Raw genomic sequence first — 17,251 nt, forward strand, 5'->3', positions numbered from 1 at the left:
CCCTGCTGTCACGGCCAGGGCCTGGGGAGGGCAGTGTGTGAGCACGTGGGTCGGCCCCTGAACAGGCACGCGCTGGCTGGCCGGGGGAACCGCAGCCGCCTGCCCTCGGGACCGTGCGCCCAGCCCGAGCTGCCTCCTGCCCGGCAGCCCGGAGGGGGGACCCGCTGCAGTGCCGAGAATCCCACCCTGAGAAAAGTGCTCGGGCGACGAGGGAGGGCGAGGAGGGGGGCAGTGGACGTTGGGAAAGAAAGGGGCCAGCCCGGGCCCCCTCCACCAGGAGAGCCGTTTGTCCACCGGGCACACGGGTTCCCAGCACCGGGGACGAGCGTGACAGGACTTAGAAGCCAGCGTCTACGTGCGACGCCTTCGCTTGGAAGTAGGCGCGTAAAGCCGTCTTACCTGAAGCGGGAAACTGCAGCTGACCGGGCCCGATGCCGCCCCGTCTGTGAAGTCAGAGAGCTGGACTGCGGCTGTTTATTCCAGTGGCGTTTTCTTCTCGACTTAAATCAAGAGGGTACCTGAGAATAAGAAAGACTTTAAATAAATAAACCTCGGTTCAATCTTCTCGAGAAGCAGCTGCTTTCGACCGTCGTACACAGATCACCCTTGGTCTGTCAGACGTGACAACTGAGGATCCAGAGGGGAAATGGGACGTTTGAACAGGAAGGCTCAGGACGTGCGGCAGGTGTGCGGGACGGGGACAGGGCCCTCTCCCAGGAGCCCCGGGCAGAACAGGGCCACGGGCTCTACCCTGGCTCCTACGCCAACGAAGAGTCCTCGAGAGCGTGGAGGCCCCCGTCTACGGCACGGTCCCACGACAGGCCACACCCTCGTTTCGGAGAGAACAGTGTCACCCCTCGTGCTCATTTACTGAGTCTCCATCCACACCCACCCCTGTGTCTACGGGGCCCGCTCCCAGAACTCCAAACGGCACCCCGCACAGGATGGGGCCTAATGGGCTTGTACCCCGTGGACGACTCTTTTTTCACCTGCCAGGAAGGTGAGGGACAAACTGCCTCCACCTGGCCTGCCAGGAGGGCAGGCAGAGGCCGAGCACTTACCTGTTCAGGTGACAGGCAGGCGCAAGACACGCACACAGGTACCCGGGCCAGGTGATGAGCAGGCACAGGGCACAGGACACCAGGAAGCAGACGCAGAACCCCAGCAGGAGCAGGACGGCCTCACCCCTAGGACGGACGACACACAGTCCCTGCAGGCTGGGCCAGGTGAGGTGTGCCCAGCGGATGCCCGGGGCCCCTCCCTCCCTCCCCTGCCCCACCCGGGTCCCAGCCCCCGGGAAGCAGCAGTGCTCTCTGGGGAGCTGCCCGTGCTGGTCCTCTTCTAGCAGAGGAGCCCTTCCCGCGTCCGCCCTCACTTCCCCGCCGCCCCAGGGTCTCTCTAGCCCTGGGAGCGCCCGAGAGCTGCTCTCCTCGTGCAGGAAGCGTGACGCTTGCACGGACTTGGCTGCCGGGTACCGCCCTCTTCCTGGGCCTCACCTGGAAAGGGTTTTTCCAGAAAAACTTGGATCCCTATGAGCCCTGCATATGGCCACTGAGTGTCCACAGTGTCTGGGGCTGTCTGGGGCTTCCGTGTGTTTTTCTGGAAACTCACAAGATCTTGAATACAGTTCCCTGTGCTATATTACGGAAGAAACTTGTTTATCTGTTCTATAAATGCCTGTCGTTATCTGCAAGTCTCCAACTCCCAGTCTGTCCGTTCCCAGCCCACTCCCCCCTGGCAACCACAAGTTTGTATTCTCTGTCTGTGACTCTTTTTCTCTTTTACATTTAAGTTCACTTGTCTTTTTTTTTTTTTTTTTTTTAGGTTCCACATATGAGTGGTAATACTACATGGTGTTTTTCTTTCTGTTTCTGGCTTACTTCACTTAGAATGACCTTCTCCAGGGACATCCATGTTGCTGCAAATGGTATGATGATGTCATTTTCATGGCTGAGTAGTATTCCACCATATAAATACATCACGTCTTCTTTATCCACTTATCGATGGACAATTAGGTTGTTTCCATGTCTTGTAAGTAGTGCTGCTGTGAACACTGGGGTGCGGGTGTCTTTCTGCATTAAGGTTCCTTCTGGATAGAACCCAGGAGTGGGATTGCTGGGTCATATGGTAAGTCTATTCCTAGTCTTTTGAGGAATCTCCATACTGTTTTCCACCATGTCTGAACCAAACTGCATTCCCACCAGCAGTGTAACATTATAGGAGGGTTCCCTTTTCTCCACAGCCTCTCCAGCATTTATCATTTGTGTGGACTCTTGAATGATGGCCACTCTGACTGGTGTGAGGAGATACCTCATTGTAGTTTTGACTTGTATTTCTCTGATAATTACTGATACAGAGCATTTTTTCATGTGCGTGTCGATCATTCACACGTCTTCGTTAGAGAATTGCTTGTTTAGGTCTTCTGCCCATTTTTGGATTGGGTTGTTTCTTTTTCTCCTATTAAGTTGTAGGAGCTGCTTACATATTCTAGAGATCAAGCCTTTGTCGGTTTCATCTTTTACAAATAGTTTCTCCCATTCTGTAGGTTGTCATTTTATGCGAAAGCTTGTAAGTTTAACTAGGTCCCAATTTGTGGATTCTTGCTTTTTCTATTGCTTGAGTAGACCGCACTAGGAGGACACTGCCGAGATGTATGTGAGACAAAGTTTTGCTTGTATTTTCTTCTAGGAGCCTTGTTGTTTCTTGTCCTATGTTTAAGCCTTTAATCCATTTTGAGTTGATTTTTGTGTATGGTGTGAGGAAGTATTCTAGCTTCACTGATTTACATGCAGCTGTCCAGTCTTCCCAACACAATTTGCTGAAGAGACTGTCTCTATTCCCTTGTACGTTCTTCCCTCCTTTCTCGAAAGATAAATTGACGAAAACATTGCGGGTTCATTTCTGGGTTCTCCATTCTATTCCACTGATCCATACGTCTGTTTCTGTACCAATACCATGCCGTTTTGCTTACTGTAACTCTGTAGAACTGTCTCAAGTCTGGGAAGGTTATTCCTCCAGCTCCATTCTTTTTCTTCAGGGATGCTTTGACAATTCTGTGTCTTTTGTGATTCCCTATACATTTTATTATGCTTTGTTAGTTCTGTGAACGAATACAATTTAAGTATATCCCTTCACTGGAATCCTAATTTCAAGGCTCTTCTATCCAACCTCGTAACTCCACACATTTTAATACCAATAATCTCCCATCGACCTCATGGGTTACAGTTTAGGTTTTGTCTCATCATGAAACTTTCGCTATGTGTACAACCGGGCTGCAGCCATGGCATCCTATACTGAGCATGCTTTGTACTGTTTTCCCCTCAACTAGCCTCTGGTCCATCACCTTCCTCACAGTAGTGTCTATACGACTTAATACAAAGCCCTGGATTCACCTCTTAAATAAAACATTTACTAAATTGTGTTATTCTCCAAGGTGTTAAAGAGAAGATGAAAATCTTGCCCTGAAATACACATGTATTTCTACTGATCACAGAAACATGTTTAAAGTAAGAGCATTTAACTTCATTATCCACAATGTGGGTTCACATTTTGCAGGAATAGGTCGTAAAAGTTGAATTAACACGGCAAATTAAGAGGGAAGAGCCAGGATGACTTTCCCATGATCCTCACCGCCCAGGCCTTCTGTGTCTAGAGGGGTGCAGGGCCTGAAGCAATGGGTCTATAACACATCTAGATGTCCTGGGTTCAGATCTCACTGAACAGCCCGGACGGAAGCCTGCAAGGGAGGAGAAGCAGACAGCCTACGGTGACGGCAGATGGTGCAGGTGGCCCAGGGGCCACAGGGATTCGACCTGTAAGTAAGTAACAGCCCAGCAGGGAGAGGAGTCGCTTCTGTTTTGGCAAGGACAGGTGATCCAGTCTTAATTATACATTAAGAATTTTCTCAAGAAACACGTTATGTCCCTAATTCACCACATACCTTTAGAAACTAAACGCCATAGCAAGAGAGAATTAAGGTAACCTCTGTCAACCTGTATAGTTTTATCTGACGGGCAAGAAGAAAGATAAAACATGCATTCAGAAGCAGAATTTGTGAGAGGGAGGAGGTGACAAGTCTATATTCCTGGTCACCTTCGCATAGCACCTCTGCTTCCTTATCTGTGTCATCCTAAGAGGAGGACAATTCGGTGAGGAAGCTGCCCTCAGAGGAAGGAGAGCGCTGGGCTATCACCCTGGTGCAGGCCTGAAACACGGTTCCAGTGGCAGAGGCGTGAGGACTGAGTCTTGAAACCTAGTTGCAGAATCCATACTGAGGCCCGAACGCCCAGCTAAGTGGGCAGGATTTGTTAGACGACCGAACTACTTCCGTGTTAGTGATGCCCACGTGCCGTGTAAAATGAATAGAATGAGAAGAGCAGAGGATGGGTGCCGGAGCCTTGAGAACACTAACATTTGAGGGGTCGGCAGAGGTGGGATGGGACATGAAGGAGGTGAGAGAAGTGGCCAGAAAAAAGGTTCTCGGAGTTCCGGGACAATGTGATGTCCCATTAATTCAACCAATATTTGTGGCGTCCCTACCTTGTGCTGGGCACAGTTCTAAGGGCTCAGGATCCAGAAGTGAACAAACTGATAAAATCCCTGCCCCAAGCAGCTCTAGTCGACTGGGGTCATCAGGTAATTTCCAAAAAAAAAAACAACAACAAAAAAAGCGAAGTCCTCATGTGTGTTAGATGATGGTGCGTCATCTGGAGAAAAACATGCAAGGGATGGAATCCTCAGGAAATGGGACAGAGATTGTTGAGTGTTGGATTCTATGTAGTGTATTCTGAGAAAAAGTTCAAAGGAAGGCGATCAGCAAACTTGACAGGGACCGATTTAGTGAAATGATGGGAACAGGACACAGACTGGATGGCGGAGTAACCGTGAAAGAAGGGAGAAGAGATCCAGAAAGCAGTCTGTCTCCACGTGGAAGGGGAGGACCCACACAGTGCCTAGAGGAAGCTACCTATCCGGGATTAATGTATTTAACCGGGAGACGAGGACGTTTCTTGTTTACAGGTTGACAAGAAGAGAGCGAACAGCGAGGGTGTCTGAGGATCTCCCGGGTCTGACAGTCCCACCTCTGAAGGAGGCTCTACTCGGTAATAATCGTCTCGATGAAAGGGACGTTTCACGACACCAAGAGACTCGGATGTCCCTTTAGACTATGAAGCGCTAAGCAACACACTCATAAGCCGTGCGTGGACGGTGCCCCTGCCCCAGCCTTGCCCTGGACCCTGGCCCTGCTCTGCTGCCAGGGCTGGTCCCTGCAGGAGCCCGAGGCCCCTGAAGCCCCGAGCATTCACCCCTGTGCCCCCAGCGGCCCGTGTGGGCTCCACTAAGCCTCCTTCCCTGCTGCTCCAGGGGGCAAGTGCTGACCCGGGGGCCAGGGGGTGAACCCCGAGCCGCGCAGAGCCCCCACCCCGGCTCCGACTGAGAGGCTGGCTGCAGCAGGGGGTACCGGGGGGTGGCCCATGACCAGTCTGGTCTGCAGGCTGGCTCTCCCACACGTCCTTACATTTTCCACTCTCAGTTCACAGACCTGGTTTGGGAGCCACTTCCGTCGGTCCTGCCTTCCAGGAAGTACGTCAGCACCTCGCCCTTGCCCTGGACGCCGACTTTCCCACGGCACACAAAGTGGTACGTGCCCCGCCGCAGCAGCCGGTGAACTTCCTCAGTCACCTGCAGGAGAGACATGCGGGCATCACTCTTGGTCAAAGGGGAGCCCATGGAGGGGTCCCTCCTCCACCTGCACAGCCCACCCTGATCACCCAGGCCCGGCCTCCCTGGCTCGGCCTGCAAGCCAGGTCCTCTGGCTCCTCCTGTGGTGACTCTGGTCGCCCTGTGAGAAGAACATGATCCCACAAACAGAGCAGGGGACTCCGAGGGAACTAAGCGGCCCTAGACAAACAGGTGAGGACAGTGGTCCCCACGGATGATGGGTGGGCTGGACAGGGCCTACACAGACCTGGTCCCAGGGTGTGAGCTCCACGGTCACCCCAGGCTCCAGGCACACCTGCAGACATCGAGCTCCAGTTGTGGACACACAGTGGCAGGCCCGGCTCCCCGCAGGGCTCCCGGCACCGGCAGGAACCTCGGACAACCTCGAGGGTCGGGGACTGGCAGGAAGGGGCCGGCACCAGGCTCGCATCCCTGTGGCCGGCACAGAGCCCTCAGGGCCCAGCTGGGGTGCACAGGCTCCTGGCTCCTGGGGCCTCCGTGGGCCCAAAAGCGGGGGCCACCAGCGCAGACAGGGCGGTAGGCACATTCCCCTCCCTAGTGACAGCGGGGACGTGACTTCACTCCCCCAATTCTTGGGTTCCCAGAATTGGGAATCTAGCTAAACAACAGTTTAGCTGGAAGAATTCCCGCCTCACACAGTTAAAAACAACATGAAATCCTGCACCCCAATGTTCATAGCAGCACTATTGACAATAGCCAAAACATGGAAACAGCCTAAATGTCCATCAACAGGTGACTGGATAAAGAAGATGTGGTATATTTATACAATGGAATACTACTCAGCCATGAAAACCGACAACATAACGCCATTTGCAGCAACATGGATGCTCCTAGAGAATGTCATTCTAAGTGAAGTAAGCCAGAAAGAGAAAGAGAAATACCATATGAGATCGCTCATATGTGGAATCTAAAAAACAAAAACAAAAACAAACAAACAAATAAAAACAAAGCATAAATCCAGGACAGAAATAGACTCACGGACAGAGGATACAGACTTGTGGTTACCAGGGGGGTAGAGGGTGGGAAGGGATAGACTGGGATTTCAAAATTGTAGAACAGATAAACAAGATTACACTGCATAGCACAGGGAAATATACACAAAATCTTATGATAAATCACAGAGAAAAAAATGTGACAATGAGTGTGTATGTGTCCATGAATGACTGAAAAATTGTGCTGAACACTGGAATTTGACACAACATTGTAAAATGATTATAAGTCAATAAAAAATGTTAAACAAAACAAAACAAAACAACATGAAATAGGAGAAAGCTCTTTCTAGCAAGGTTATTTAAGCAGAAGAGGACACGATTCCTTGGGTCCTCCTCGCCTTACACTGAAGGAGACCACCTCGCTCCCCTCCCCTGGGTGCTGCTCTGAAACCCCCCACACCCTCCCCCTCTCATGCCATCTCCCATCTCTGGGATCTTTAGTTACAGCAACTCGGCCCATCCAGGGCCCAGGGTCTCAGGTCCCCAGGGTGTCAGTCCCTGGCAGAGCTGGGCAGAGGACCGTTCTTCTCCCCTGCCCGATGGGCTGGAACCTGGCCTTCTTCCCGCGCGGCCCTCGCACTCACTAACCATCGGCCTGCTTCTGGCACGCACGCCGTCTAATCCCTCTCTGGACAGTCAGCGCCCCACACGAGGGGTCTGGTCTGTCTCAGCACGTCTCCCCAGGGCTCCTGGCATTCATGAGTGCTTGTCGAATACAAGAAGGCAGGCAGGCAGGCAGGCAACCGAGGCCCGCGGGAAACCTACCCAGGGAAGCTCAGAAAGGAAGCATAACCACGGACTATCAGGACCTGCCCAGCTCCCAGGATGGTGAAATCTGCGGATGGCTCTAAATGTGCTGGGAAGGGGCCCCTCGGGAGAACCAAAGCTGGCTGAACCAGTGTAGACAGGAGGGCTGGAAGCGTGTCTGCCAGACCGATAGAAGGAGGCCCAGGGCGCTGTCACTGCCCTTAATTAACTACCTCTGCCAGTTTCTGCAGCTGCTCGTTGGTGAGGCGCAGGCTGGTGCTGGCATGGAGGGGCTGGGGGCTGCCTGGGGTCTGGAGGAAGTCGCCTGGGGAGGAACAGGATGCCGCCATCCACCCACCCGGACGGAGAAGGGTAGGTGGATGCCTGGGGCCTGGACCCTCGCCAGACTGACTCCATCTCTCGGCCTTGGGAGCTGGGCAGGTGGTCCCCCCCCCCAACGCCTTGTAAACGAGAAGGACGCTGTCCACTGACAACAAGAGTAACTCGGTCAGCCTGATGGTGGCTACGACAGTCACAAAGAATCAAATGGCCAAGAAAAAGTGGAGAGTGCTTAAACTCCCCAGGGTGCTGGCTGCTGGGTGGCCCCAAAGCTGCCAAAGGCCCCGGTCTAAAGCCACACAAGGGTGAGGGCCTCACTCAGTTCCCCGGCAGGGCTCACTGAGCGTGCCCCAAAGTCCTTCATGGAACTGAGCCCGAGACTGGCTGCTTACCCGGGGAGACACCGAGGTCACCAAGGCCACCACTCAGACGTGGCCTCTAAGACGCAAGGTGGCAAAATGGATCGTGATCAAAGGCTCCATTTTGCTCTTTCCTCTCACAGCTGAACCCACAACTCATCTGTTCAAAGAGACCTGTGCTCCCGACACCCCGACGCCCTGCTCGAGCCCCCGGATGCACACGGACAAAACCTCTGAGTCTGCTCCTGACCCTGAGCTTTTCCTCTCACTGTTTTCACTTGTTTTATGAAGAACGAGCGGCAATAAAGCATCCAAAACGTTGTGCAAGGAAATGCTGGAGGTGAGGATGACCCACCACCACACACAGCAAAGCCGAGGTTTGACGGCAGGCGGGGACGGGCCGGGGGGTCCTCCCGGGCCGCCTGGGAGCTCGGGCTGCATGCCGCCCCTGTGTCCCCCTCAGCCTCGAGATGCCAGCCAGGAAGTCCCAGGCTGAGAATCAGGGCTGTGCGTGACGTTACCGGGGCGGGTCCTGGTGAGTGTCCAGGTCAGGGGCTCAGAGACACGAGGTCCCCAGGAGGCCACGAGGGCATCCCCTAGAATGTCCGATTCTTAGCCGTCTGCATGAGGCTCCCTGTGTCTCAGCAGCGTCGCGCTGGAACTCTCCCCAGAGTTCCCTGTGAGGCCCGGCCGGCAGGGGAGGACCCGTCCCACAGCCATGTCGACTTCACGCTGCATGAGAACACGTGCTGGGCCCCCTGGAGGCATGTCCAGGGAAGCATCTGCTCGGTCCCCAAGCGGATGGCCGAGGTGGAATCTGGGCATCATCGTGGTCAACCTTCCCTTGGCTGGCTTACTCCTTGGAAAATGGGGCCCCCGAGATGTCCCTGGGACTGTAGTCTGCACAGAACCCCCATCTGCCTCTCCTGGGACGGCAGACACGGGGTGGGCGGTGTCCTTGTTTGGACTTTTGACCCAGAAGAAAGAAGGCTCCCGCCGGAGGGCTGAAGAATGAGACCGTGGGCAGGCGACAGCTAATTGGACAGTATTTTCAGGAAAAAAGACACCTCTTTACAAAACTTGAACATTAAAATCTGAGTCTTTTGTTCACTTCTTCCAGGGAAGAACCAAAGGCTTAGTTTGGGCCAGCAAAGGGAAGGGCATCTCTCCTAGACTGTGACCACGAACCCCTTAAAGAACCACACAGCAGTGGAGCGTAAGTGCTTCTCCCTTCAAACAGGAGGAGGAGCGTGATGGGCTGGGAGCACCTTCTGCGCAGAGGGCGGTCACGCGGCCGGGCCGGGGGGTGGGGGTGGGGGTGGGGACCGCTGGTCTTACCCAGGCTGACAGACGTCAGCAGAGCCCCGCTCCTGTCCTGCCCTGTCCCAAGTGCATGGGTGCTGACACTCAAGCCAAATGGAGGAAGGCGCGGGGCCGGGTCTGCAAAGACCCTGCGTGATGCTGGTGCTCCCGGGAGGTCCACGCAGAGGGACCTTGGAGCCAAGACGCAGCGCTGCCCTGTGGGAGTCCAGACACGGACTTCGCCAGGCAGCAGCTGAGGGAGGCTGGATGCTGTTGGGGAGGCCACACCACGGTAACTGGCCCTCACCGGAGGCTGAGGGAACAGGGGCGGCTCTGAGCAGAGGAGTGGCCGACTCACACCTGACTCCAGACACTTAGACATGTGATGTCGGCTCTGGACGTGGCCGGGCTGGAGAGTGGGTGGGCTTCCCACCAGGTCTGCCCTGGGACATGACCAGCTCTTAGGGAAGGCTGTGAGGAACAGGGGTGAAAGATCCTGTTAGGGAAGGAACACAGTGTCCTGGGATCGACGGCATTAGGACAACGTGCGTGCTCTTGACACCACTGAGCTGGGCACTTAAAAATGGCTAAGACGGTCAATTTTACATTATGTGTGTTTCACCACCTTAAGAGAAGCTTAAGGAAAAGAACGCAGAGGTACAGAGATCTCACCTATGTTCTGAGAGCAGGAGAGCGCCGTGAGGATTTTGACCCGTTTGCCTTTTAAGCTGATGAATCCGAAGGACCCACCAAGGCACCTGACCGACAGCTAGTGCCCCAAAATGCCAGCTGGGGCCACCGGAACCGAACAGGCACGAGGTGGGAGAGCCCCACGCTTACAACCTTCTCGTTGGAACCACATCCTGCAGGGGGCTGCACCCCAGTGTCTTTGTCAAAACCTGGGATGAATGCACATCTCACAGGGCCTGCAGAGGACCCAGTGTGACTCTGATACAGCAAAAGCCCAGTGCTAACTGGTGACAGCCACTGGGCGCAGTCCTCTGACGCCGCCCTGAGGCCAGGCCGCAGCGGGAAGGCAGCAGCCCTGCTCGCCAAGTGCCACGCTCTCTGCCCTGCCCCCCGGGGTCCCCAGAGGACAGCCACAGCCACACACAGGGGACAGGCTCCCTCCCTCTGAGGCTCCCAGAGGCCTGCAGTGTCCAAGCCTCAGCTGACTCACACTTGCTCATTTGTTCTAAAGGAAATTAGGAGAGTGGGTCCACACTCCCTCCTACCCGTAAAGAGCAGGCGCCACTGTCCTCGACACCTTCAGATGGCTCCCTGCCCAGGGTCACCTGCTGCTTCCCAAGTCAGGTGGCCACACAGCACTCTGCCCTTCGAACGGCGAGGCAGCCCCTTCCCTTCTAAGGAGTCGTCACGCACTGCCCCCAAACATCCCAGTCACTCATCACCCCGACTCTCCCCATGGCCACGTCGGGGCCAACCCCCAAGGCCGCAGACACATCGAGCCCCCATCAGCGTGCCTGCCTGCAGCTTCGCGTCCCCACCCAGAAGAGGCAGACGAGGAAGGGAGGATGCAGGCTGCAGGGCTAGGTGGCCGGCCCCTGCCTCACCCTTGCCTCTCCTGCCTCCGTCTCCTGCCTGCAGGATGGGCACCTGCACCTTGGGGATTCTGAATGCACTGACCTGGATCCTGCCCGGGACCCCGTTGCCGTCCATCCACTGGCCACGTTGACTGTGTTTCCCCAGAATGTCGTACTGCAGCCTGCAAGCCCCAGTCACTCCGGCCACCGCGGGGCCCATGTTGATGCCTGGAAAACAGCCCCGGTGTGGTGTTAGTGGGGAGGCTCTGGAGGGGAGGAGCTGGCCCTTGTGGGGTCATGGATTCCTGGGGCCACCAAGTGCAACCCCCCTCCCTGAAGCAGGGACCCCACAGCATGGCTGAGCGGCTGCTCCCAGCCCCTGCTTGCACCCCACACCCCCAGGAAGCAGTCCTGATCCCGAGAAAAAGTCCCATTTCCTGGAACAGCATCCTCAGACCGAGTCTCACCGCTAAGAAGGCTGACCTTTCGGTCTGTAGAGCCACAGTGTGTGTCCCCCCACCCCCACCCCAGCTCCTCCTTCCAGAAAGGACAGCAGCTCCTGACTGCTTCCCTGGGTGGGATCCCTCAGCTCCTTCGGGACTGGGGCCCGGAATGAAGTATTTCAAGATGCTCTGAAGGAGAGCGGAGCCCCCCTTCTCTTTCTGCGATTCGGGGTCCTAACGGCCTGGGGAGCGACACAGGCCCGGGTGCCCCAGCTGTGTCTGCGCCGACACCAGGTCGCATCTACTGATTCTGTCCTCACGTGTCAATTTTTCTGAGCTCAGCCAAGTGTCTTAATAACATTTCAGACACTCGCCCGGTCAATCCCCCGAAGCCTGGGCAGGGGGTGCTGGCGTCTGCGGGAGAAGGTGGGGGAAGCGGGCAGAGCTGGACGGTGAGTTGGGAGAGCTCGGCCTTGGGCCAGGCAGATGTGGGACCTCGGGGAAGAGTCCCCAAAGGGCCCACTTCACAGACGGCTGGGGCGACGCAGAGAGCCCCCCTCTACCACCCCGGAAGCGTCAGCCCACGTGAACGAGTCGGAGCCAGGATCCAGCCTCGTGGGACCAGCCGTCCGGGCACAGAGAGGGCCAATCAGCCAGCAGATTCTCAGTAACAGGGTAAGAAATAGAATTTCCATGACGGGCCCTTGGATCTGTCCCCTCTCACGTCAGTACATCTGTTAATCCGAGCCCGCAGCCCCGGAGAACTGACCACTGAGGGGGGGGGGGTGAGGCACAGAGGGCGGCCTGCCCCCACCTCCAGCCCATCCCTCAGGCCAGGCACCAGCTCTAAGTCAGCGCTTCTGCTTAAGCGCGTCAGAACCCCGCCCACTCGGAGGGACACCTGCTGCCCCCTCACACTCAAACCCAGCTCTCGCTCCTGCTCTTAAGGCCACTAGACGTTTCAACTGCAAAACGGCCAGACATGTCCAGTTTAACTAACTCTATCACGGACTAGCAGGAAAAGGAGAGAGAGAGAGAGAAAGGAGAACAAGAAAGAGACCATAAATCTGCAGGGAGGAGGGTACATAATAGCTCAGTGGTAGAGCACGTGCTTAGCACGCAGGAGGCCCTGGCTTCGGTCCTCAGTGCTCCCATTAAAAAAGTAAATAAATCAACCTAATTACCTCCCCCACTCGAAATTAAATCGAAACACCTGTAACAGCTAAGACACAATGTTTTTAAAAAATCATAAATCTCCAGTTTAACTACATCCTTGACTAGTAAGAATTTTTGTGGGAAACTATCTTCTTGCCAAAAAAAAAAGGAGGGGGCGGAATATAAGAGTTAAAAAATAATCTAACAGTTTTATAAAAGCTAGAAAGGAGCTTAGACCCCCGATGGTCCCCCACCTCACTCCCAGGTGAGGGGAAGGGACCCCAGGAGGACCAAGGGCCCGGCTTGAGTCTGCACAGCCGGGCTCTGCGCAGGGAAACGGGGCGCCCTCCTCCAGCCGCGTGTGGACTCAGACGTGCACGTGAAAGCCTCTGAGACAATCAAGATTTCTCACATGCCTTGTGAGCTGGACAATCACTCTTTCGGTCCTAAGTCACCGATACCCAGCTCTGAGGCTCACCCGGCTGTCCCTGTGTCCCACGCACTCCTCTGGGTGGCTCCACCCGCCTCCCTGAGACAAGGGAGCCTGGAACGGCCTCCTAGGCAGAGGGCCGTGGCCACCAGCTCCCGGGCCGGGTGCGGGAAGGGTGCGCTGGCCCGAGTGACGGGACGGCCTGCGGCCACGTACCTGCACGGAGCACGAAGTCGTCGCAGGACCGGTAGTCGATCTCGTCTGGGACGCCGAGCGCCTCCACGGGGAAGGCTGCCAACGCGCCGAGGCGGGAGGAGACGCACGGCCTGACCTGGATGTGAGCACACGCGGGTTATTACAGTTGAGGGGCGCGAGGGCAGAGGCAGCAGGGACGCTCAGCCAGTGACCTGCAGGGGGCCAAGCGGCACCCCTGGTGAGCTCGCGATTTGATCTCCACATCAACAATGCAGCAGCCGGGCTGCTTGAGTTCAATCTACAGGTCAAGCAGGGAATAACTGACGTCTTGATGATGTCCTTCTAGGCAGAAACGCGGACTGTATTTCCACTTAGCTAGACCTTCTTTGACTTCTCTCATCAGAGCTTTCTCGCTTTCCTCATAGAGATACTACCTGTATCTTGAAAACCTGTACCCGGTATTTAAGTGTGGGGGTGTGTGCTAACACAAAGGGTATTGTATTTTCAGATTTCACTTGTTCACTGCTGGTGTATTTTAAAAAATCGTTTTTTCTATATAAATAATCGTACTACCTAAGGACAAGGACAGTTTTATCTCATCCTTCTCTGTCTATACACCTTTATTTCCTTTTCCTGTCTCACTGCTCTAGCCAGGTCTTCCAGTGTGACTGGCAAACAGGAGCGGTGAGAGGAGAGGGGCTTCCTTGTCGCGCTCCTATCTCGGGGGAAGGCATCAGTTCCTCCGCATCGTGTCTGCGGGCACGCTACAGGGGGATTTGGTAGATACTCTTTATCAAGTTGAGGAAGTTCCCTTCTATTCGTAGTTTGCTGAGGAAGTTTTCTTTAAATCAGGAATGGGTGTTATATGCTGTCAAATAAATGGTTTGCATCAATTGATATGATCATGTGATTTCTCTTTTTTTATCCTGTTGATATGGTGAGTTTTCTTAATTAATTTTGAAATGCTGAGCCAGCCTTGCGTATCTGGAATAAATTCAACACTCATTTGTGGCGCTTAGTTCTTCTCATACCTTGCTGAATTCAATTGTCTAATATTTGGTGAGAATTTATGCATCTATATTCAAAAGGAATACTGGCCCGTAATTTTCCTTTCTTGTAATTTCTTAATCTGGTTTGCTATTGTGGCAATGCGCTAATGTGGTAATGCTGGACTCACAGAATGCGGTGGGAAGCATTGCTTCTACTTCTATATCCTGGAGGAGATTACAGGGAACTGGTATGACTTCTTTATGAAACGTCTGACAGAATTCACCCGTGAACCCAGCTACACCCAGCACTTTCTGTTTTGGAAGGTTATTAATTATTGATTCAATTTATTTAACAATAGACACACAAGGAGGGGGCCTGGAGCATCTAGGACGACGCGAGGTCGTTCAGCTCCCAGGTGAGAGCAGAGCCCCCTGTTGGGGGGTGGCACCAGGGAGGGACATGCTGCTCTGGCAAGACAAACCTCTCTGGACACCCCCAGGCCCAGCAGGTTGAAAGATGAGCCTGGAAGCTACTTCAGGCCACAGCTGGGCAAGCTGAGCCTTGGTGTTTGTGCCTTTAGGACCTAGAAACCCAACCTGAGACTCTCTTACTTTTGAGACGGCTTTTCCAAGCCCTGCGCTGTGCTGCTGGGGTGGTTTTCGAGCTTCACCTCTAGGTCGTGGCCCCAGACTGCACTGAACATGGAGAAGAGGATGAACCACCAGCCCTGCGGCCAGGCGGGCAGGGCCAGGCCAGGCCGCCCACACAAACTCAGCCAGGACGGGACACCACCCAGACCGTGAAGGTCTTGAAACAGCGCTTTCCCCCTTGAGTGTGGTTTCCTGAAGCCCCATCTCCCGCCTTGTGGGGATGGTGAACGTTATGCTCTCTTCCAGGATCAAAGGGGAGGACACGGTGGTTCTGGGCACCTGTCAACCCCACATCCCAGGAGCCTCTGATGGCCCGGCCTCTGCCCTGCGCCTGGGGGTGGGCAGAGGGGCCTCCCCTCCTTGGTGCAGCTGAGGGCTTGGAAAAGGCTACCCCGTGCGGTATGAGGCAGAGGGGAGGGTCCCTCTGGACTGGACCTCCAGCTGCAGCCCTGCAGCCCCTCCCAGAGCAGCTCGGCTTGGAGGAGCACCCTGCTGGGTCTCAGGGCCCGGGAAGCACTGCCACGCAGGCCGCACACTCACCGCGTTCCGGGGGTTGGCCATGAGGCAGTGCAGGGCGACGTGGGCCGGCAGGAGGTTGAAGAGGACCCTCCTGTTGTCCGGCTTCACCCTCTCCGTGTCGTCCCGCTCCTCCTCTGCCTGGGGATGACAGGATGCTCCGTTGGTCACTCGCCCACCCTTCCAGCATCCTTCACTCGCTCGACAACCCGCCACCTGACAAGATCCTCTCCTGGACCAGACTCTGAACTGTCTTCCCAACTGGGCCCTGACTTTGCGGCGTCCCTCTTCATTTCCGCATTGTCCAGTTTTAGCAAGAACCCCGCTGAGCCAGCTCACCCAGACACCCCATCCCTGACATCCGATCACCCCGGACATCTGATCGGGTTCCTCACCTCCCACCCTCCCCAGGTGACGTCCGATCACCCAGGCCTGTCCTCAGCATGAATCCTGTTACATCAGCTCAATCAGAAACCCCTGCCCCCTGATCTCTACTCTTCATCACTTTACAGCCACTGCCCCCACCCTGCCCCTCGGCTGTACAAGCCCACCTGCCCTTGCTGTACTTGGGGTGCAGCCTCGTCCCTCTCCCCCACTGCGAGGCCCCCCCGCAGGGGTCCCTATGCCTAACACCACCCACACGGCTGGCTGCTGGCGTCTAGCCGGAAGCCCCCACGTGACACCCTTCCCAAGGGACTCCCTTGCCGACCCCCGTGGAAGCAGAGGGGCTCCTCTTGCCTGCGCAGCCCAGACGTAGTCCGGCCGCAGCTTGACGTCCACGTGCCAGGCGTCAGGGCCAGCGCACGTGAGAACAGCAGGATGGCCAGGATCGGCTCCAAGCTGCCCCTTGGGGAAGAGAAGGAGGAGAACCCCATTCAGTGCCAAGAACACAAGACCCATCCACCGAGGGCCCCACAGGTGCGACACCCCCAGAGGCGCCTGGGACTGACCCGGGCTGAGAGCCACATCTCACCGAGAAACCCAAGGACCTGCTGGAACTGGCACCCAAGTGGACGAGGGGAGAAGCCCTGGCACGAACGAGCTTCTAGTCAGCAGACCACAGCACAGGGCATCACGGATGGGTATCTGCGACGCCTGCCCGTGGGATGCCCGGCAGCAGCAGCGTACCTGCCCCACGGTCCTCGCGTACCCGCTGAGGTCCAGGACGTGGTGACGCCACAAGCGGGGATCATTTGGGGCAAAGAGGAGACCCGCAGGGATATGGCCAGCAGGAGGGCGCCCATGAGGCCTCAGAGCAGGGTATGGGGCACAGCTTGCAGGGCAGGGCGGGCAGGGCGGGCAGCACTAGGGCCCGGCCCTCAGACGACAGGACCGCCAGGGACCCGTTGGGGCTGGAGCTCCCGGCCCAGAGCAGGCAGCCCACCTGGAGGGGGATGGAGGGGCCCCACTCAGAGCACACAGCACCCCCTCCTCCCCGGCATTCTCTGGCCCCCTGCCCCACCCACTCCCCCAGTGCCACCGGCCAGGCCTTGGGTACTCCTGCCCAGTCCTGGCCCTTCGAGGCTCCTCACTACCAGAAGCGGAGCCCCAGGACCTGGGCTGGAGGACACGAGACCCCTACCGTCCTCCTAAACCCCTCAGCTCCATCCTGTTCCCCCCCCCACCCCCTCCTTCCTGTTTCACTGCCCCAGCTTCTGTCCTTGGCACGCCACAAAGGGCCGATCACACCTCCTCCACTGGCCGATGTCCCCCTCACCCTGGCTTCCTGGGACACCCCAGGCCCACTTCTGACCCCCCTTGTTTCCCTCCCCATCCTAGGGGCGGGCCCTCCAGTGCGGCTCCCGGCGGCTGCCCCTCATCCCTGTCCCTCACGGCCCTTGCCACGC

General features: G+C 56.1%; 1 protein-coding gene and 1 long non-coding RNA gene across 3 annotated transcripts; both read right to left on the reverse strand.

The window, feature by feature from the left end:
* Positions 1-399: 399 nt before the first annotated feature.
* Positions 400-13,305, reverse strand: LOC140689571 (adenylate cyclase type 1-like). Its single transcript, XM_072950613.1, has 5 exons — positions 13,270-13,305; positions 11,129-11,253; positions 5,543-5,682; positions 1,062-1,187; positions 400-518 (listed from the first exon to the last, which is right to left on the reverse strand). The coding sequence occupies exons 2-5, from the start codon at positions 11,243-11,245 to the stop codon at positions 452-454; spliced, it is 450 nt and encodes a 149-aa protein (XP_072806714.1). The 5' UTR covers positions 11,246-11,253; positions 13,270-13,305; the 3' UTR covers positions 400-451.
* A 33-nt stretch (positions 13,306-13,338) lies between these two features.
* On the reverse strand, positions 13,339-16,779 carry LOC140689572 (uncharacterized). Of its 2 annotated transcripts, none has more exons than XR_012064605.1 (4): positions 16,533-16,779; positions 16,143-16,250; positions 15,429-15,545; positions 13,339-14,116 (listed from the first exon to the last, which is right to left on the reverse strand). It is a non-coding gene; the product is annotated as an uncharacterized lncRNA (long non-coding RNA). The 2 variants fall into 2 exon arrangements; XR_012064604.1 differs by having other exon boundaries at positions 16,378-16,779.
* Positions 16,780-17,251: the final 472 nt, after the last annotated feature.

Source organism: Vicugna pacos, chromosome 26 (genome assembly GCF_048564905.1).
Source record: "Vicugna pacos chromosome 26, VicPac4, whole genome shotgun sequence".
Taxonomy (NCBI): Eukaryota; Metazoa; Chordata; class Mammalia; order Artiodactyla; family Camelidae; genus Vicugna; species Vicugna pacos.

Coding starts and splice junctions, on each gene's coding strand:
- LOC140689571 (XM_072950613.1), bottom strand. CDS start 11,245: ATGGGCCCCGCGGTGGCCGGAGTGACTGGGGCTTGCAGGCTGCAGTAC. Junction 5,683..11,128: donor GGGTCCCGGGCAGGATCCAG/GTCAGTGCATTC, acceptor TCTCTCCTGCAG/GTGACTGAGGAAGTTCACCG. Junction 1,188..5,542: donor GGAAGTGGCTCCCAAACCAG/GTCTGTGAACTG, acceptor CGTCCGTCCTAG/GGGTGAGGCCGTCCTGCTCC.